General features: G+C 41.0%; 1 protein-coding gene across 1 annotated transcript in view; it reads right to left on the reverse strand.

Moving 5' to 3' along the window:
- LOC115215734 (dual specificity tyrosine-phosphorylation-regulated kinase 4) overlaps positions 1-18640 on the reverse strand; it is a 164727-nt gene that overhangs the window by 120224 nt on the left and 25863 nt on the right. Inside the window, exon 2 of the mRNA XM_036505978.1 lies at positions 8736-8795. Within this exon, the coding sequence (XP_036361871.1) occupies positions 8736-8795 (60 nt within the window). The remainder of the gene's footprint in view (positions 1-8735; positions 8796-18640) is intronic.

The raw sequence follows: 18640 nt of genomic DNA on the forward strand, positions 1-18640 counted from the left end.
GGTCGAAACGCTATGACTGGGTGGAGATTTCGGTTCTATTGCACCATGTTAGTTCTCTGCTTCGGTAATCGATGATTAAATTGACCCCCAGTTCTTCACCGATACTTTATTTGATGGATTCTGAAAGGATTAAAAGCAAAGATGACTTCGGCGGGATATGAAAGTAAGGGAAATAGAGTCGAAACAAAATACCGCAAGGCATTTTGTGCGACGCTCTAACGATTCCTATAATCCAACGCAAATTCCAAATGTGTTTGTAATTAATAACAAACGTGAAAAATCAGCAATTGTATGGTTCACATGCTACAGTATGGTCGCAGTCTAGGAGGAGGAGGAGGAGGAAATAAGCATGTAAACCAGTGAAGAAATTCGCCATAAGTGTCAACGTTCGACATGGTAAAAGAAGATGGATCACTACTGCGTCCAATTTGTTATCTTCTCTCTATATATAAACGGCAGTTTGTCTGTGTGTGTTTCTGTGTGTCTGTTAGGTTGTACCCTCACCCTGACCACGGCTTTCAACCGATTCTGATGAAACTTAACACACACATAGCCCAATGTCATAATTCAAAACTAACGCAGAGAAAATTTTGAAAAGTTCCCCCAGTTCTGAAAAAAATCGATAAATTCGACATGGGGTCGAGAATCAGAAACACAAACCACAGACTGTCTAGGGGACGCAACTCGACCGTTTTAACTCTCAAAAAAATTTACCATAATTTTTTTTCCATTTTTTTGCTATTTTTTTGCTATAACTCTCTAAAAATGCTTTATAGTTATTTCCCTTACAAACCCGAGCAACGCCGGGCGATACTGCTAGTTAATGAATAAAGCGTATGAATTACGCACGTAAATTTATATGATTATATTCACACTTGTAATCTTATTGAACAAGATAAACTTTGCGATAAAACCGCGAAGAAAATGGAAACATCCGTTACTATAGTAATGAAATGCTCACCCCAAACGGATGCACTGCTTAAACGGAAAAAAACATGGGTGTTCTGCTGTAAAGAATTGTGTGTGTGTGTGTGTGTGTGTGTAGATAGATAGATAGATAGATAGATAGATAGATAGATAGATAGATAGATAGATAGATAGATAGATAGATAGACAGATAGATAGATCCGCGTTTGTACGATTGTGTATAAAAGAATATATTAATTAATGAAAACCCACCTAAGTCTGATTTTCATATTTTATTATTTGCAGTTTTTACAATTTTACACTATCGAACTAAACTAGAGCTTTCACGCGTTACGCAGTCATCACGTCTATGTAGTGACAGACGTCTTCCACACTTGATAACTGTGGTGAAATGGTTAGGTTTATCCTTTAAATACCCACCAATGGGCTCTAGCAGGCTGAATATTACGAACTGTATTTTGACCAATCAGTATATTATGGTTTGGTGAGAGAGCCAAATAATTTCTAACTATATTTTGAGCCATCGGTATGTGGCTTAGAGGTCATGGTTTGGTGGGCATGTCAAAGATTCTTTGCTATGAATAACTGTTTCATTGAATTCCTATTTCCATTGAATTCTACTGTTATTGGATTGGTGCATAATTATTGCGGCTTTCTTTTTCTCTTTTTTCAACAAATTTTATTCAACAAAAACAATAACAACATGTAACAAAAACATCTTTAAATAATTATTCCGGAACATATTCACCATCTACTTCAATTACTGCTTCCCATTTACTTGGCAGACGGTCAGACCGCCATTTAAAGAAATTTTTGTCAAATATTGTTATTGTTTTTGTTGAATAAAATTTGTTGAAAAAAAAAAACAAAAAAAAACAGCCGCAATAATTATGCACCAACCCAATGCTGTTCCAGAAAATTTTACATTTCAATCGGGTCAATGTTCCTATTGACAACACTTCCTTGCTGTCTTGTTCTTCACTCAACAGCTGAGATGTTTCTTTCCATCTATAAATTGAAACTTTTCCATGGACCCTATATCGATCTATTTCTTTTACTACAGGTAACTGAAATATGTACGAGAAATATATAGATAAGTATAGATCTCTTATCTACTCTTTACTCTTTTACTCTTTTACTTGTTTCAGTCATTTGACTGCGGCCATGCTGGAGCACCGCCTTTAGTCGAGCAAATCAACCCCGGGACTTATTCTTTGTAAGCCCAGTACTTATTCTATCGGTCTCTTTTGCCGAACCGCTAAGTGACGGGGACGTAAACACACTAGCATTGGTTGTCAAGCAATGCTAGGGAGACACACAAACACACACACATACATATATACATATACATATATACGATGGGCTTCTTTCAGTTTCCGTCTACGAAATCCACTCACAAGGCATTGGTCGGCCCGAGGCTATAGCAGAAGACACTTGCCCAAGGTGCCACGCAGTAGGACTGAACCGGGAACCATGTGGTTGGTTAGCAAGCTACTTACCACACAGCCAATATATTTCTCGTACACATTTCAGTTACCTTACTTGACTTTTTTTTTTTAACTTCAATTTTTAAAATACCTTGTTATAACGCATGTCTCATACCTTCGCACTTCTTTGTTTCTCGTGTCCTCTTTTTTTTTTTAATATATTTTCCAGACATATTTCCTTATCATTGTTGCTGAATCCCAGCTCATAATTACATTCCGCAATTTATTCCTGCACTGAAGCAAAGTTTTATCTCTACTATTATCTAAAACTCATTTTTAATGAGGAACTTAAGAGATAAAGCTAATATGTTATCCATGTATGAAAAAAAATTTATATATTATGTTCGTGTACATACACACACACACACGTGTGTGTGTATTTGTTTTGCGATGGAGTGTTTGGTTAGATTAACCTACTTGTGCTTGTATGTGTGTACGTCTTAGTGTTTGTGTGTGTGTGTGTGTGTGTGTGTGTGCGTGTGCGCGTGCGTGCGTGTGCGCGTGCGTGCGTGCGTGTGCGCGTGCGTGCGTGTGCGCGTGCGTGCGTGTGCGCGTGCGTGTGCGCGTGCGTGCGTGTGCGCGTGCGTGCGTGTGCGCGTGCGTGCGTGTGCGCGTGCGTGCGTGTGCGCGTGCGTGCGTGTGCGTGTGCGCGTGCGTGCGTGTGCGCGTGCGTGCGTGTGCGCGCGCGTGCGTGCGTGTGCGCGTGCGTGCGTGTGCGCGTGCGTGCGTGTGCGCGTGCGTGCGTGTGCGCGTGCGTGCGTGTGCCGTGCGTGCGTGTGCGCGTGCGTGCGTGTGCGCGTGCGTGCGTGTGCGCGTGCTTGCGTGTGCGCCTGCGTGCGTGTGCGCCTGCGTGCGTGTGCGCGTGCGTGCGTGTGCGCGTGCGTGTGCGCGTGCGTGCGTGTGCGCGTGCGTGTGCGCGTGCGTGCGTGTGCGCCTGCGTGCGTGTGCGCGTGCGTGCGTGTGCGCCTGCGTGCGTGTGCGCGTGCGTGCGTGTGCGCGTGCGTGCGTGTGCGCCTGCGTGCGTGTGCGCGTGCGTGCGTGTGCGCCTGCGTGCGTGTGCGCGTGCGTGCGTGTGCGCGTGCGTGCGTGTGCGCGTGCGTGTGCGCGTGCGTGCGTGTGCGCGTGCGTGCGTGTGCGCCTGCGTGCGTGTGCGCGTGCGTGCGTGTGCGCGTGCGTGCGTGTGCGCGTGCGTGCGTGTGCGCGTGCGTGCGTGTGCGCGTGCGTGCGTGTGCGCTGCGTGCGTGTGCGCGTGCGTGCGTGTGCGCGTGCGTGCGTGTGCGCGTGCGTGCGTGTGCGCGTGCGTGCGTGTGCGCGTGCGTGCGTGTGCGCGTGCGTGCGTGTGCGCGTGCGTGCGTGTGCGCGTGCGTGCGTGTGCGCGTGCGTGCGTGTGCGCGTGCGTGCGTGTGCGCGTGCGTGCGTGTGCGCGTGCGTGCGTGTGCGCGTGCGTGCGTGTGCGCGTGCGTGCGTGTGCGCGTGCGTGCGTGTGCGCGTGCGTGCGTGTGCGCGTGCGTGCGTGTGCGCGTGCGTGCGTGTGCGCGTGCGTGCGTGTGCGCGTGCGTGCGTGTGCGCGTGCGTGCGTGTGCGCGTGCGTGCGTGTGCGCGTGCGTGCGTGTGCGCGTGCGTGCGTGTGCGCGTGCGTGCGTGTGCGCGTGCGTGCGTGTGCGCGTGCGTGCGTGTGCGCGTGCGTGCGTGTGCGCGTGCGTGCGTGTGCGCGTGCGTGCGTGTGCGCGTGCGTGCGTGTGCGCGTGCGTGCGTGTGCGCGTGCGTGCGTGTGCGCGTGCGTGCGTGTGCGCGTGCGTGCGTGTGCGCGTGCGTGCGTGTGCGCGTGCGTGCGTGTGCGCGTGCGTGCGTGTGCGCGTGCGTGCGTGTGCGCGTGCGTGCGTGTGCGCGTGCGTGCGTGTGCGCGTGCGTGCGTGTGCGCGTGCGTGCGTGTGCGCGTGCGTGCGTGTGCGCGTGCGTGCGTGTGCGCGTGCGTGCGTGTGCGCGTGCGTGCGTGTGCGCGTGCGTGCGTGTGCGCGTGCGTGCGTGTGCGCGTGCGTGCGTGTGCGCGTGCGTGCGTGTGCGCGTGCGTGCGTGTGCGCGTGCGTGCTTAATGTCAGGCGCCATCTCCTAGTTTATGAAAAAGTACAAACATCCTTGTATAGAACTGTGCGCCTCACAGTTCCAGCGACGTGGTGTTTAGCTGTTGTGCGCATGCTCATATGTCCGAGATAAGAAGTTTCACACTAGGGAAAGAGAGCGGTGTGTGAATGATAGTGCCGAGTGAAAGGTAGTGTTTCTTTTGACTTTGCATGTGTTGTGCTTAAAAACGTGTTTATATTCTTGAATGTGATAAAATGGAGAATTAGATTATTATCCTGCTTCCAGCTTCAATGTTGCTGCCAGGACTTGTGATTTAGGGGGGATTTTTGAAACAAAGGGGAATTCGCGGTGATGACCAGTGAACAAATTAAACACACTACCTGGCAGTGGCTAAAATGTGAACCGATCAAATTTATGTATAACTTTTCTTTTTATATGTTTGTTTCCTTTTACACAATATTAAAACAACGGCCAAAAATTTTCTGAAGCAGCACCCCCACTAATTTTAACTACGAACCGCCACTGTGTGTACTGTATTTTTGTTTGTTTGTGTGTGTTTGTGTGTATGTGTGTGCGCGCGCGCGTGTGTGTGTGCGCGCGCGCGTGTGTGTGTGCGTGTGTATGTGTGTATGTGTGTGTGTGTGTGTGTGTGTGCATTTAATGAATGAATTATAACTAAAATTTACAGAGCAGTACAACGGATTAACTCAGATATGCTGAAAAGCAGCACAAGGATACAAACAACAGGTTAGAGCCTTATATGTATTAAATAATAAAAACTGATGTGATTGTTTTATGCAACCCCATCATCAAGCAGAAGTGAACAGGGGGTCAGCAGAGCATGTATCTCTTTGACCTCGATTATATTGATGATTTTGCTCTTACAATTGATCAACTTTGTTATGTGTAAGACTTGTTAACATCCCTTGACTTTGCTGTAAACAAGGTCGGCATGTTTCTCAATACAAGAAGGAATGAGTACATGATCTTCAGTGATAGTGCGCAAAATAAAGGAGTTCTATATTGCCGAAGGTTTCCTGACACGTATAGGACAAACCTGAACTGCCTGTAGCAAATCTCATAACAACTGGCAACCATGTAATTCATAGTCAACAAGACAGCCCTTCTTGATAGCCTATGTAGAGATGTAGAGGGTTTTCTTCTCTATAGAGCAAAAACCGGTACTACGAAAAAGGAGTTCCAGGATTACATTGATAATACGTGCATCAGGCTTTTTATGAAGGTCTAAAATATATCATGCCATGAGCACAATATCAAAAGGGAGATTTATAGACGAACATCATTCATCTTTATTATTGTGTCTCAATGTAGAGTAGATTTGCTTGCCACTGCTCTCGTGCCGAATACCAACCTATATCGGATGTGACATTTTGGAGACTTCCATACCCTACTAGACGACTAAAACCGTTCACCTACGTTGATCTTAGTAGAGACACGCAACACGAACTTGAAGACCTACCAAACCTATTTACAGACAAAGATTCCTGGCGCGACTTGGTGAAATGTATCGCAGTTGCAGCCAGTTAAAGAAAAAGTTTTATAAGGCAAAGGCGGAGTAATCACAGATTTACGGTTAGACCGACAGACTGGTATGGAGGTGAGCCAAATAATAGATAGATAGACATACAGATAAACAGAGGTAGAACGAAAGGCATGACGGAAAACATATAGATCGATAAACATGTAGTCAAATACTTGCTGATAAATCAAACGGTAAAGAGATGACCCAGCAATCAGAAATACAGGCAGGAAAATAGGCCGATAAAGAGCCCAATAAGCAGACAGAATGATAGGCTGGTAGACTGGCATACAGGTAAAGTGAGAAAACCATATACCTGTAAACAACAAATATATAAACATACGAGGACACATAGACACGTAAGTCAGACAGATGTGCACAAAGTGATAGATATTGATAGAGATACACACAGAGAGACTGACGAACACTGTTGAATTTTTCTGACGAAATTTTACAGCCCCGAAGCCCCCAAAAAGGTAGATCGACTTATATATCAAGACGACTCTGGAGGAGCAAAAATTCTATATGAATTGCAACCAGATTTGGAAAGATAGTGACGATGCTTGAATGTCTACACTAATATTTGTACTATTATAGTACGTCGATTTATATGTCAGAAAATACAGATTCCCTTATCAGTACTAATAGTGATTTCTTTACTGAAAAATTATAATTCAAGTCATCTAACAATGTTGCGATAGAACAATATCATAACTGACTGCAATGCCAACCGTAACATTGCATTTCAATCCAATTTTTCTTTGCAGTTGGTATAGAATCGATAGAGAAGTAAGAATTTCGTTCTTAGTTTATTTTTAAATTTTTCTTTTGAGTTTGATTGTTTTAAAATTTTGAATTTAAAAGCCCAAGATCTTTTCAATGAACTGAAATTGGGGTTAGGAGTTTTCTAATTGAAATTGAATGTAAAATAGAAATTTCTGTCTTTCACTTTCTTTTCCGTTTCGAATTTCCAGTCCAATTAAGTTTTTTCCTCAGTTTTCTTGTAATTATATTTTTACAAATATATTCAAATTTCATCAAATTAGAATTAGAAAACCTACTTCTAAAAGACGAAAAAACCTTTAAAATATGTCGTATTTTGGGGTAATATAAATATGTACATAATCTACATACATAGACTCATGAAGCATCATACATATTCAAACACACACCACCCCATCCCCTTGTACACACATACAAGAAAAATCTCAAACCAAAACGAAACACACATACACCCAGTTTCACACATATCCCTAAAACTACTGCAAGTACAGAACAAAACAGCTTAGATACATTGTAACAGACCAGGTAAAACGATGTCAAGTCTTTGAAGAATCACGAATGGCAGCAGAAGGACTTTGACAAACCAGTTGACTGATTGATCAAACGATTAGTTAGGCAATCGATTAGTTAACTAGTTGGCTAATAGTCATAAAAGAAAGTGAATAGAATTGATGTATGCGTTTTCACTGGTAAAATTACTCTCCCGAGATACATTAGCATCTGTTTCAACACATGATATTATATAAAGAATCTTGCAAAACAAATATATTAATTTTTTTAAAATACTCTCCCTGAAAGCTTTACTTTGTTTTCCATGTAAACGAAAAAAATATATTTCAAAGACAAAAGCTGCGATCAACCAAGTGGTAAGATCAGCTTGCAGCCTGACTCTACTTGCATTTTATATCTTGTGAGAAGTAGTACTCTGAATTATGACCGTGTCAAGACAACTTTCAGTGATTCAGTTCATGTAACTGTAAATTGACGTTATAAGAGAGCAGCAGACATTGGGTAGTTGAAAAAAAATCTCTTAACTTGCAACACTGATATTTCCATCCAGAAAGTGAGGGATATCTCGACTAACACGTCTCATTACGCAGAATATTTCGCAGTGACAAACAATTTACACGTTTGTCAGCGCTCGAGGAAAAAATCCAGCTCAGATTAAGTTCAATGTGTGTGTTCGCCAAATACCCTTTAATCAGACGACATCTTTGTAATAGCTATATGTTAATTGAGTTATGTAACTTGTATGAGTGAATTAATGAATGAATTGGAAAACTTATCTCCATTAGATGGTAATATGAATTTAACAAAGAAACATAATGTATCAGGCCTTTCGGCTTCCAATTTATCAAATTAAAAGTGCACGCTTTATGAAAAATACATTGACTGTTTTCACATAAAATCCTGAAATATTCATACACAATTTAATCAATAATTTACTTATTCAGAGAAAACACAAAAGCACTTGAAACCAAGCTTGTATAAGAATGATGACATTCTGCATGGAATGTGGGATTACGTGAACGATCTTAAAATATAGAAGGCAAAAACTGATTAACTTGAAAAAACAAAAAGCTTGTCACTTCTGTAAAAAATGGTTTTGCAGTTTTGCCCCTGTATTATAAACATTCGATGTCTTTTAGATTTGCAATAATACACCGATACCAAATAGCCTGTACGCTCTTTTTTTTTCTTGTTCTTTTCTTGGTTTTTTTTTAATAAGGAATTTTGAAAAAAAATCAAAGAAAATCAGATATGCTACCCGTCTCATAATATAAAATGGTGTACCTTCAGCAAGTAAACAGAAGCAAAATGCTTCTTTTACTTTAATGCATCACCATGTTCGTTGTTTATTTGCGGATTAGATTAAATATAATACTACCGGGAATAATCTAACAGCAGGTCCTTACCTTCTTCCGTAATCCTTTATCAGCAACTTGAGGAAGGTTAACTTCTCTCATATTTTCAACCTGAAACACAAAAACATGAAAGAACGTTCAAGTCTTAGGAAATCTGATGTAGCTACAAAACGGTAAATTGTCGAGAGTAATTAAATTTGTCCTTAAGCATATTAAGATTAAATCTTGCTGGAATAGACCTTTACATTAAGCAATCGAAGATTGAAAATTAAGTACCATGTTTCCACTGAACTTGATTGATACTTTATTTTATCGACCCCGAAAGGATGAAAGATAACGTTGATCTCGGAAGGATTTGAACTCAGAACATAAAGAGCCAGAATTACTGCAAGAATTACTCAAACGATTCAGCTAATCTTTAACTAACTAACTAGCAAAGATACCCGGCGTTGCTCGAGATTAAAATGGCATAGTTTGTATATATATATATTAGTTACATTGAAACAGGTGACTCGGGAAAGTGCAGCATTGACAAAACATTTGAGGACTAAATAATGGACTAATTCGACTAAGTGACATGTCATGCATCCGTTTGGAGTATTCCGGGCCCTAACTTGTCATGGAAAATTGCAGGAAGGGGGATGTGCATGCATTTGGTGTGTTGCAGCATGCATTTGCTGATCTTGGGAAAGTCCCATCTCTTTTGTATTGAGACTCCATCTCACGTGCTGCAGCATGTCTTTGCTGATCTTGGGAAAGTCTCATCTCCCTTCTCCTTTGAGACTCCATTTGACATGCTGCAGCATGCGTTTGCTAACCTTCTCTATTGAGACTCCATTAATTTAAGGGTAAATATGTAATTGTAAATACATTGCAACCTTGCAACTGCTGCGATAATTATGAACTGGTAATTGAACGGTAAATGTGTATTTTTATATACCTTGGACCTGCCACCTAATTCTTTTTTGCCAAGAGTTTCACCTCCAGCCGTTCGTTATGTCAGTCAACACACATACACTGACACACCATTCCGCTGCCATGGCGGTAGAGACAGAAAGTTGCCGGTGCATAATGTTGTTCACATTAGGATATAAGTTATTCATTTATTTGTCACAGTTGAATTAAAAGTGAAAGAATAAAAGTATAACACTATCATAAGATTAGAAGGAAAAGTGAAAGAATAAAAATGAAACAACATTATGTGACATTACAATATATCATCTGTGTGAAAAGTCTGGCTGCATACACGTTAGCATCTTTGTTTTGAAACTTATCTATAGCGCAGAATTTTTAATTTTTGAAGAAAGATTTCTAATTAAGTTGGTTATCTCTCTCTTATTAAAGTTTACTAAGATAGAGTTTTAACTCCTTGTCACGTTACTATAAAAATAGTGTGGTAAGTAGCTTGCTTACGAACCGAGGCATGAATTGCACGAAGCCGTCTTGCAGTCGTGGGAAGAGCTATCTGAACGGAAAATTCAACATCAAACTTGTGTTCGGCGTCAAATAGTTGACTCGTGGCGGTAACAGATTCGTGTAATAAATTTTGCGTTTATTTTTGTTTCATAATATATATATTTTTTTCCGGATGCAGCTAGACTTTTCACACATCTTATTCTTTCACTTTTAACATGTAATACCGAACCAGTGTCAATGTTATATTGTTTTAATCCAAATGAAAAAAATTACATATTGACACTCACGGGATCTGATAAAATTTTATTTCATTTGGTCGAGCAGTTTGAGAATGCATAGGGAACAGACAGACAGACAAATAATTTTATGTCTTTAGACAAGGAAGTCAATTTGTAGACAGAACTTACAAACCTTGTTTGAGTGTATAAAGCTCTAGAAGGAAATAGCTTGAGTGAAAAATATGAACCGCTTTAGGATAGTTTTTTCTAACGCATGACTGCTTAGTGGCGTGGTTGAAATCTCATTGGCTAATGATAAAGGCTTATCGGCTGTATGTGGCCCATAGCGGCCATACGTACGCATGCACGACTGCACGCACGTTTTCGATAGAGGGAGAAATGTAAATAGTGTATTTAAATAGACGGAATGCAAAAACTTTTAAATAAGTAACGTTGTAGAGAGAACGTACAAATACCGTAATGACAAATACTTACGCACGATAAAATTAAAATACAATGGAGTCAATTTTTAGGCAGATGTGGCAAAACTGAATTTAATCACACTGTGTAAACAAAAATTAAAAGTGACTAAATTATTTCTATGGGAAAACGTACAAAAACTGTAACAACGGAGATTTTTACGCACGACTAATTGAAAAACACGGATGTCAACTTGTAGACAGAAATTAGTGTGTGAGTGAGTTAAAGAGAGAGAGAGGGGGAGAGTGAAAGAAGCAGGCATAGACTAAAAGAGAGGAACTATTACAGAGGACGAGGAAGGGTATATGTATAAGCAAGAGAAACAGAGAATGAGAAAAAGAGGGAGAAGAGAGAAAAGGGAGAGAATCGGTTGAAAGCTTCAGAAGCTTTTAGAGAAAAACCCATGTAAAACACCGCTTCTCCCGGTTTCTCGCTCTACACGGGAGCTCTGGGCAAATGTTATAGTACATGACCATCCTTGGCACATAAGTAATGTGTGTGTAACGTTTGGTGAAAATCGACTAAAAATTATAGAAATGCATACGTTCTACACACACACAGTCGTCTTTTGTTTTATATACATAGTTTTTAACGTAGGCACAAAGCCAGGAATTTGGGACAGAATTTAGTCTTTAAATCTATCCAAATACTTTACTAGCTCTTTCTTCACTATTTGCAAAGTTAACTAAAACAAAAGTATATATGGCTCGCGAACGAAGATCAGGAAGGCTGTCCACGTCGCGTGCATGCACGCTCATGACTGACAAGTCCAATATGGGAAAGGCAGGTCTGTGAGCAGTGTCCACAGACGAAGGTAACATCCGGTGTGGTACCAGAGGCGGCTCGCACCTTCCTCCTGCGTCTCTTGTCTTTAAGTGCGTCTCTTCTTTGTTCCTCAAACTTGCTGACTGCGTTGAAGATCGTGTGGCGCCAGACATCACGGTCCACAGCCAGGTCTGACCAGCATTGGTGGTTAATTTGACATGCTGTTAGAGACTTCTTGAGGCAGACTTTGTAGCGTTTCCTCGAAGCTCCTCTCAGTTGCGAACTCTCCACCGGCCACATTAAGCGGGACATAATGTATTGTTAAATAACAAAAGTGGTCGGTTCGATTCTCATCCCAAGCCCTCTGCAAATACTCTCGTGGCGACTAATTTCACAACGGAAAGAAAAATATGCTGAAGTTTTTTTATCTTTTGCTTGTTCCAGTCATTAGACTGCGGCTGATCAAAAAAAAAAATCAATTTCGATACTAACAAGTCTGATACTTATTCTATCCGTTCCTTTTGCCGAACCGCTGTGTAAGTGGGACGTAAACAGTCCGATACCGGTTGTCAAACGGGAGGAGCAAACACAAACACAAACATAAATATATATATGTGTATATGTATGTATTACGTATGTATGAATATATATATATATGTATGTATGTATGTATGTATGTATGTATGTATGTAGGTGTGGTTGTGTGGCAAGTAGCTTGCTTACCAACCACATGGTTCCGGGTTCAGTCCCACTGTGTGACACCTTGGGCAAGTGTCTTCCACTATAACCTGAAAGAAGCCCGATGTGTGTGTGTGTGCGCGCGCGCGCGTTTGTGTGTCTGTGCTAGTCCCTCCACCATCACTTGAAAACCGACTTTGGTATGTTTACGTCCCCGTAACATAGCGGTTCGGCAAAAGAGACCGCTAGAATAAGTACTAGGCTTACAAAGAATAAGTCATGGGGTCAATTTTGTCGATTAAAGGCAGTGCTCCAGCCTGGCTACAGTCAATTGACTAAAACAAATAAGAGAATAAAAGAATTTGCCCTATTTATAATTATACCATATGTTACATATATATTATATCATACCTTGATACCGTGTGGACTAAGATCCCCGTTGACAGGCCGGTGATATTTATAGAGTGTTAAACCCTTTCGGTATGCAAATTAGGGACTCATGCATAGAGTAACTGCTGCATTTGTTGAGTATATTAGCAATTTGGCTGCCTGGTTCTCAGGAGGCTGTTAGAATGATGTGGACCCCTCTGATGGGAACCCAATAAGGTTCTAAAATCGATTAAGGTTATTCAGCATATTTTTCCAGATTGCAGAGAAATGGCTAAAATTCGCCCTGTTTATAATTATACCACATATTATATATATGTGTGTGTGTGTGTGACGGGATTCTTGCAGTTTCCGTCTTCTAGATTCATGTCACAAGGATTTGGTCGGTTTCATACGATAGAGGAAGACAGTTGCCTAAAATTCCACACAGTGGGACTGAACCCGAAACCACGTAGTTGAGAAGCAAATTTCTTACCATACAGACATACCTGCGCTTATATTTAATTATTCGTTTAAAGGTAAGTTTGATTGATGGATATTAAAGATTAAAAGAAATTATCGAAATGAGTGGTGACTATTTACAAGGTAAGCTGCTGCTGCTGCTATTGTTGTTGTTGTTGCTGTTGGTAGTGAAAAGTGTCAACTACATGAAGAATTGATTCTTTTAAGTCAAATCAACTTTTCAACCTCAAACGCCGCAGTTTGTGATTTTATCGTGTCATAAACAATAAGAATTATACAATGCTTTGATTGGTAGTAGTATCGTTAAATAATCAAAGCCTGATCGTGGAAGGCAAGGCTAGAATTGTTCGTGTTGCGAATAAAGAAATAAGGCAATATGATACTTTTCAAGTTGAACAACTCGTTTCTACCCGTATATGAGTCTCCAGTCATTTATCCAATCTATTTTTGGAATTGACTTTCTTAACCATAATATTTACTGAGCAGGTACTGCTACTAACTCAGCTATTGTTTGTGCCGTTACTTATCAAAGCATTTATGAATGCGTGTGTACGCACGTTTGTGTCTATGTGTTGTTATGTATGCATATTTCTATGCACATATATTTGTACAAATGCATGTGGGAGAGTGTAGCATTAGAGCACTTTAGCTCTGATCTCTAGCAATGTAGTCACATTTAGTGACAATTATAATTTTTCCTTTTTGGTGAAACGTTGCAAACTGCTGTTTATTAATTTTATGTATACGCATTGGCGAATCGTTAAACCATCCATTAATTTGAATGGTGAAAACATATACTAATAGAGAAACGAGTCCGAAAGAGCCGAAGTTTGATCCAGTTCTAACTGGTGAGGCAACGGAAATTGCCGAAATTGACGTCAGTATTGGGAATTCTTGATCGGCAATTTTCGGACGATTAAGGGCCCTGTTAATGTATATGTTTACATTTATGCGCGTTGACTACAACATTAGAACATTTTAGCTCTTATCTCTAGCAATGTAGGTGTTTCTAACACCCTAGTCACATTTAGTAACAATTATAATTCTTTTTGGTAAAACACTGCAAACTGCTGTTTATATAAATTATATATGTTTATATATATATGTGTGTGCGTGTGTGTGTGTGTGTGTGTGGGTGTGTGTGTGTGTGTGTGTGTGTGTGTGTGTGTGTGTGTGTGTATGTATGTATGTATGTATTATCAACCACACATACTCTATGTTTTTGCCTGTTCGCCGGTTCACTATGACATACCGCTTTAGGGACGACTCCGTCATAGCACTAGGTGTTAAAACACCTGAAAGTCATTGTCAGGCGAGACAACTCACCCCCGATCCCATCCAGGAATGATAGATATCGATATTCTGTCATTTTTGTGGCTTATCACTATCACATACCTGAGTTGAACCAGGGACGAACTGAATCACTAGTCTATGACTATATACAAATAGTGTAAGAACCATTTGCCGGTATGCCATGATGATGCTGACATAAGATTAAATTCAATTGCGAATTTAATTGAATTTAATCTTGCGTGATTCTAGACACCTCAAAACAATGAAATCAACACTCACCACTAGTTAGTTAGTTAGTTAGTTAGTTAGTTAATTTGGCTCAAAAGCAAATAGCAAGGCCATGTAGGGGGACATGGAGTTAAGTACAGGGTGGTGTTCATGTAAAGAGTTCAGGCCACTTGAGGTCAAGGGAGGCTTTGAACAAAGCGGTCGTCGGCATCTTCACCATCTCGTCTGGCAGCTTCTTCCACGGATCCGCAACCCGGACGGAGAAAGCTCCTCTCCTTCGATTGAGATGAAATCGTCGCAGGTAGAGCTTTTCGGAATGACCCCGCAGCCGACGCTCTGGAGCAGGAGTGAAGAACAGCTCTTTCGAGAGGTTACACTTTCCGCTTATGATGTTGTGGGCGAGAATGAGATCACCACGGCGGCGGCGTTTTTCAAGAGAATAAAGGTCGAGCGTCCTCAGCCTTTCTTCATAGGACAAATTTTTGAGACTAGTGATAAGAACACTCACCCCAATACGCTACACCACAACCAACAGCTTACGATATGTATTCAACTGTCTCTTCGTCACCATAAAATGAATCATACGAAATATAATTCTGAAGATAGAATTACATCCCAAATGCCCACAAGAAATTTGAATTCTATGTCCCCCAGGACATACAAGTGGGTGAAGAAGTATACTCTGGTATACAAGTGGGTGAAGAAGTATACTCTGGTATACACCCCGCTTCTCTTTAATTACCACAGTTTTGCTTGTCAGTTGTTTGATTTTAACCAGTTGAGCATGTCCCTTTGTGGCTGATAATATGTGCATCTCTGATCACGAGCAGAAGTAGTGGGGGAGCATCATAGCCATGTGTTGAGAGGAATTCTTTGGGATTTGGATAATTCACCCCCTGAATACATGAACTTAACATCCTTAAACAACCTTTATTCAGGGACCTTTTGAGTGGATTGGACTCCTCGACCCAAAAAAAATTCTAGCTAGGCCCCACTTGCAAGATCATGCGCTGTTAATCTAGATACGAGATCACCATGTCGCGCACATATTGTCGTGATGTATGTGCCTAGTAGTCATGTGGGGGTAATCATGTGGAGTATATTGGGTTTCGTATATTTGTACCCCAGTTTAACTTTGAAGGCATGCGCTGCTCTCTCACTCAGTAACAATAATAATAATAATAATAATAATAATAATAATAATAATAATAATAATAATAATAATAATAATAATAATAGCAGTAATTACAATAATAATAATAATAATAATAGCAGTAATTACAATAATAATAATAATAATTGTTAAGGTGTCGAGCTGGTAGAAACGTTAGCACGCCGGACGAAATGCTTAGCAGTATTTCGTCAGTTTTTACGTTCTGAGTTCAAATTCCACTGAGGTGGACTTTGCTTTCATCCTTTCGGGGTCGATAAATTAAGTACCAGTTGCGTAGTGGGGTCGATCTAATCGACTGGCCCCCTCCCCAAATATTTCGGGTCTTGTGCCTAGAGTAGGAAAGAATAATAATAGTAACAACAACATAACTACTAGTTACAATGTTAGGGATAACACCATCAGCCACGTTACTAATGCCGCATTTGCCTTCTCTGAAGGGCTGGGAACCCTTCAATCACCAATACTTATAATGATGGCATAGATGGTATTGAAAACTGCAACTGCGAGGAGAGTGAATCAGATGATTTAACTTAATGCTCCATACAATTTCTTATTATACCATTTATAGCACACTTAGCAGAATGATTACTATACAAAAGAGCTCCTGGTGTAATTTCATTTACGAAACAAACGCCATGACAAGCTCACTGCAAAAGCTTTAACGTAGTATATAAGTGCTCCGTCATAAACAGGCTGCAAAACTCCACCAATGTTTACATATGGAGCTACCGTTAATTTTAAATAAAGACACGCAGCGCATTTAAACTCGTTTAGACACGAAGAAAAAAATAACAGTAATTCAACTTCTCTAGCAGAACACAAGTTGTATATCGTGTAATATGGTTTCTTGGGGAAGAAAACGTACCACACGATAAAGCTTTGTCCATCACTGACTCTAGTCCTCCATACCAGATCCAAAACGCCCCCTATTGGTTGTGTTGGTTACTCTCCCATAAACCAACACAAGTATTAAATAAGCACAACGGGGCATCCTCCCATTGTGTTCACATACTCTTTAAAACTTTCAAATTTTACCACGAATCTAGATGCAGTAGGACAACTTCCTCTGTATAACTACCTACCAATTTATTTCCACTATGTTGTTTAGATACGGCACAGGCCCATTCAATTGGTTTAATATCCATTCATCATATTTGTTTATTCTATTTCATGTATTTATTTGTTTCTCCATAGATTTTTATTTTCATAGATTATCCCCCTACTGTTCTCCAGTCATTCATACTTCTACACCTCACCCGACTTATAGCATATGTAATACCTACTCAGTTTCTAAACAGCTATTAGATACCTAACGTCAAGCATTTCCTGGTCTATAATATACTTAATACCTATTATAATGAAACACTAGTAAAGCTAGATTTATCTACTTTGGCTTACCAGATTTCTTTGCTCAACATTTTTATCTATTTCATTTACTTTATTCTATCATTTATTACAGAATCTATTATTCATTATACTTTGTTCATTTCATCCCTATATGTTACAATTCGCTCTTCTCTAACCTGATGAAAATTTATAGTTTATTTATAGGCGCAGGAGTGACTGTGTGGTAAGTAGCTTGCTTAAAGAACTGTCCTCGGGAGCAAGGCGGAGTCCTGGAGCAGTCATTTGAGACCTCTGTAGAAGAGGGAACGAAAGCGGCTGAGGAGACGGAGAACTCCTCAGGAAAGGGCCGCAAGAGGAAGAAGGTGAGCAACAATGGGTGCTCACCGAAGGATCCTGGGGATGAGGGAGAGGAGGTGAATCTCCCAGTCACGGAGGAGACGCACCCTCCCTCAGTTGATAGGGGAAAAAAAGAAGAAGAGGAAGGGAAACGGGTCATTACCGGCAGTCGGTGACATAGCACCAGAATGTACCGGAGCCTTGCCGGTAGGGGTTGTGCCACCGACAGGGTAAGAGACACCGTTGGGGGAATTGTGCCGCCAACGGAAGAACTGACAACCTCGAACCCAGAGGAAGAGGAACTATTGGTCTTCTTCTACAGAGGCAGAGATGTAGAAGAGGTGGTGGAAAAGCACCATAATGGAGTACCTTTAACCTTCACACAGGATCTCGAATGGCCTCCGCAGATAGCTGTGGAGGTCATAACAGTGTCTGTGTGTGTGTGTGTGTGTGTGTGTGTGTGTGTGTGTGTGTGTGTGTGTGTGTGTATGTGTTTGTGCTCGAAATGAGTAGATAGTCAGCCAACAACTGATGAAGGTCCATTCTTTGTGTTTACTTGTCCTGGTTTCCAATTTCTTCTCTCGTTGTATACGTATTTCATGTTGCTTGCACAGATGGTGACGTCTTGTACCCATATATGCACACACACACACACACACACACACACACACACACACACACACACACATATATATATATATATATATATATATATATATATACATATATATTATTTATTATTTTATATATATATATGAATTTGTTATTTTATCTGTGTTTGCCCCCAACTATCGCTTGACAACCGATGTTGGTGTATTTGCGTCCTCGTAACTTAGCGGTTTGGCAAAAGAACTGATATAATAAGTACTAGTCTTACAAAGGGGTCGATTCGTTCAACTAAAGGCGGTGCTCCAGCATGGCTGCAGTCAAATGACTGAAACAAATAAATAAAAAGATATATATTTATTTGCTCCCGATAAACTTAATAATATCACAGGCTTCTATGGTTTTTGCCCCTATCACCAGTTGAAGTTTAATCCTTCCCCCATCACTTTCCAAATCAGGTTCATTGTACTGACGGGCTATAGGTTGAAGAATCCATTTATCTCATTTTTACCTTCTCTACAACGGTATCTGTGGAACCTTGTGAGGGCGTAAATTTGTGTGGGGAT

This window comes from Octopus sinensis, linkage group LG9 (genome assembly GCF_006345805.1).
Source record: "Octopus sinensis linkage group LG9, ASM634580v1, whole genome shotgun sequence".
NCBI classification, from domain to species: domain Eukaryota; kingdom Metazoa; phylum Mollusca; class Cephalopoda; order Octopoda; family Octopodidae; genus Octopus; species Octopus sinensis.